This window comes from Austrofundulus limnaeus, unplaced genomic scaffold, assembly GCF_001266775.1.
Source record: "Austrofundulus limnaeus strain Quisiro unplaced genomic scaffold, Austrofundulus_limnaeus-1.0 Scaffold90, whole genome shotgun sequence".
NCBI classification, from domain to species: Eukaryota; Metazoa; Chordata; class Actinopteri; order Cyprinodontiformes; family Rivulidae; genus Austrofundulus; species Austrofundulus limnaeus.
Window position 1 is genome coordinate 173,352 of NW_013952492.1, and position 3,121 is coordinate 176,472.

Consider the following 3,121-nt stretch of genomic DNA (forward strand, 5'->3'; position numbering starts at 1 on the left):
GTCTAAAAGGAGCTAACAGCTAAAGTCTAAAAGGAAAAGGAGCTAACAGCTAAAGTCTAAAAGGAGCTAACATTAGCTAAAGTCTAAAAGGAGCTAACATTAGCTAAAGTCTAAAAGGAGCTAACATTAGCTAAAGTCTAAAAGGAGCTAACATTAGCTAAAGGCTAAAAGGAGCTAACACTAGCTAAAGGCTAAAAGGAGCTAACATTAGCTAAATTCTAAAAGGAGCTAACACTAGCTAAAGGCTAAATGGTCTAAAACATAAACTAAAGTCTAAAAGGAGCTAACATTAGCTAAAGTCTAAATAGTCTAAAACATAAACTAATGGCTAAAAGGAGCTCACATTAGCTAAAATCTAAAAGGAGAAAAGCACTAGCTACAGGCTAAAAGTTTTAAGAATTGTAGCTAAAAGCTTAATGTTTCAAAAAGTCAGCTAAAAGTAACAAAAGGCCAGCTAACCGCTAAAGTAGCAAAGTGGTAGCTAAAATCAAAAGGTAAAAAATGGCTAGCTAACAGCCACATGTTAGGTTAAAGATTAAAATTAGGAAATAGCTAACTAAAGTAGCAAAAGGCTAGTTAAAAGATAAAAAAAACAAAGGCTAGCTGAATGTATAAAATGTTTTAAGAAAACTTGATGTGTTTTTATGGGGAATATATTTCTACATAAAGTTACAAAAAACAAAATCATAGCACCCATCTGACTGAACTGAACATTTTGATGAATAAATGACACAAAACTGCAACTAAACCAACACAAAGTGTACAAAACAAAATCATTTGATGTATTCTGAGTTCAAACGTTACACCTTGTTGCTTGACTCCACCTGTCAGGTCCTGAGTATGAGGAGGTGGAGGTGCACCTGCTGAGGGAGAAGACGGGCTTCGGCTTCCGCATCCTGGGGGGAGACGAGGCGGTGCAGGCTGTGAGTCCGGACGCCCGTGACAAGGCTCGTATGGGACGGGCTGGAGACCACTCGCCTCTTTAACCTCATACACACCAGCTGATCTGAWCCCACACTCTTCATCCAAACTAAACACCCACACAGGTCCTCACACCAGACCTGCTCAGAGCCTCCCATACTGAAGTGACGCCTTGCAAACTGTAACAGCATGCTGTCTGTGATCCGCCCAGAATGTTAGAAGGGTTAACCTGATCCAAAACTAGCTTAAGAGATGAGAAAAAAAGTCTCCTCTGTGTCTCCTCTTCTTCACCTCCATCTACGCTGCTAATATTGATTGTCTCTGTACAGATTGTTATTGGTGCTATAATAGAGAACACTCCCGCTGAGCGCGACGGGCGCCTTCGACCCGGAGACGAGCTGATTTCGGTGGATAAAAACGTGGTTGCTGGGAAACCGCACAAATACGTCATCGACTTGATGCACGCCGCCGCTCGCAACGGTCAAGTCAGCTTGACTGTGAGACGGAGAGTGCAAATGCCTGGTGAGGATGTGCTTTATTCCTTTGCTCTTTTTTTTGTTTTGTGTTTTTTTTTCCTACGCTCTTATCAAGGCGGGAGAACAGGCTGCACATTTCACTGGCATCAAATTACAAAACACAACTTGGACGGGAGCGATGTGCCGACAGGATCAGCGTGTACTTCTCACCCACACCTTCTCTGTGGCTGCAGATCAGCTCTTGTTTGTTTATTGTGCCGCCAGATCTGTGCTTGTWTTTGTTTTTTTGTTTTTTCAAACACGATAACAAACGCTGAAGAAATCTGTTGTGTTGCAGAACAACAGTAACTCTGATCTCGCTGTCCGTCAGGTGAGCCCTGTCCGGTAAACGGCCGCAGCCCCGGCTCGGTGTCCACGCAGCACAGCTCTCCACGGAGCGACGCCGCCTCAGCACCGGCCGCCGCCGCGCCGCCCCCGCCCACCGCCGTCCACGTTGTGGCCTCCCTGACGGAAGGGTCCGCCGTGCAAACCAGCGACGTGGTCATCAACCGCAAGGAGAACGAAGGCTTCGGCTTCGTCATCATCAGCTCCCTGAACAGGCCGGAGAACGCCGCGGTCATCAGTGAGTTTCAGAGATGAGCTTCAGGTTTTAGACCCACAGGTGGTGAGCACCTGAAGCTGTGCTTCCCAAGGTTATTTCTGCAGGTTTTCTTTTTGCACACCCCTGACTTCGACTCAGTTTAACAGATCTGTTTTTTTCTTGTATATTTTGTATTTTTCAGCACAATATCTGGGTTTTATTTTCATTTTTTATCTAATTTCAGCTGATAGTCCGGTACATTAATCAGTGTGAATGCCTACATGGCTTTCACACTACTGAGATATTTTTTTCTTACATACGTCTTTTTGGCCCCTTTTTCATTCCCCATTTTTTACGCTGTTTCAATAATTCATACATCAAAACGTTCAGCTCATTCAGGACATTCTGGCTATGACTTTTGGTATTTCTGCTATTTATGCATTTTTAGCTATTTCACTTTTTTTAGCCACTTTTTTGCCATTAAATGAATGGAGCTATTTTCAACATTCTTAAAATCATTCAAATTGTTTCTAAATCTTTACAAAACCTTACACAATTTGTTCTGGTTTTGCTCTTATGAAATTCCTTGTGACAATTTTATTTAATTTTTTTTTTGCAAATTTTAGCTTTTTTAGTATTTTAACTAAATGTCTGCCCTTTTCTGTTCTTCTTCTGTTAATTTTTACTTTTTTCTTCTTTTCTGCGATTGAGTTATTTATGCTTCTCTTGCTTTTTCTATGTTCAGCTATTTTAGCTTTTTTATGCTAATTCAGCTATATTTTTGCTCCTTTTTACTAATTTTCTGCCCTTTTTTTGCTTCTTTCATATTTCCAAGTTTAACTTTACAATAATACTTTTGCTATTAAACATTAAAATCAGTTTGAATTTCAGCAGCTTTCAGCTAAAGTTTTCAGCAACAGGCATTCACACCAGCATTTTTGCAGGAAATGCAATTCTCTAGTTATTATTATTTGTATTTTATTCTATGTTTATTTTTATTGTCACTATCTTTAATTCTGTTATTATTGCTACAGTTGATAATAGCAATATACTGTTTCTGTGGTTTATGTACACTCACCGGCCACTTTATTAGGTACACCTGTCCAACTGCTCATTAACACTTAATTTCTAATCAGCCAATCAC

The 3,121-nt window shown here is 40.5% G+C and overlaps 1 protein-coding gene across 1 annotated transcript in view; it reads left to right on the forward strand.

The window, feature by feature from the left end:
• The window catches only part of LOC106520279 (membrane-associated guanylate kinase, WW and PDZ domain-containing protein 2), a gene marked incomplete in the record, with an annotated part of 91,877 nt that overhangs the window by 81,430 nt on the left and 7,326 nt on the right, over positions 1 to 3,121 (forward strand). Inside the window, 3 exon segments of the mRNA XM_014012256.1 lie at positions 832 to 947; positions 1,251 to 1,443; positions 1,768 to 2,019. Coding sequence (XP_013867710.1) covers positions 832 to 947; positions 1,251 to 1,443; positions 1,768 to 2,019 — 561 coding nt within the window.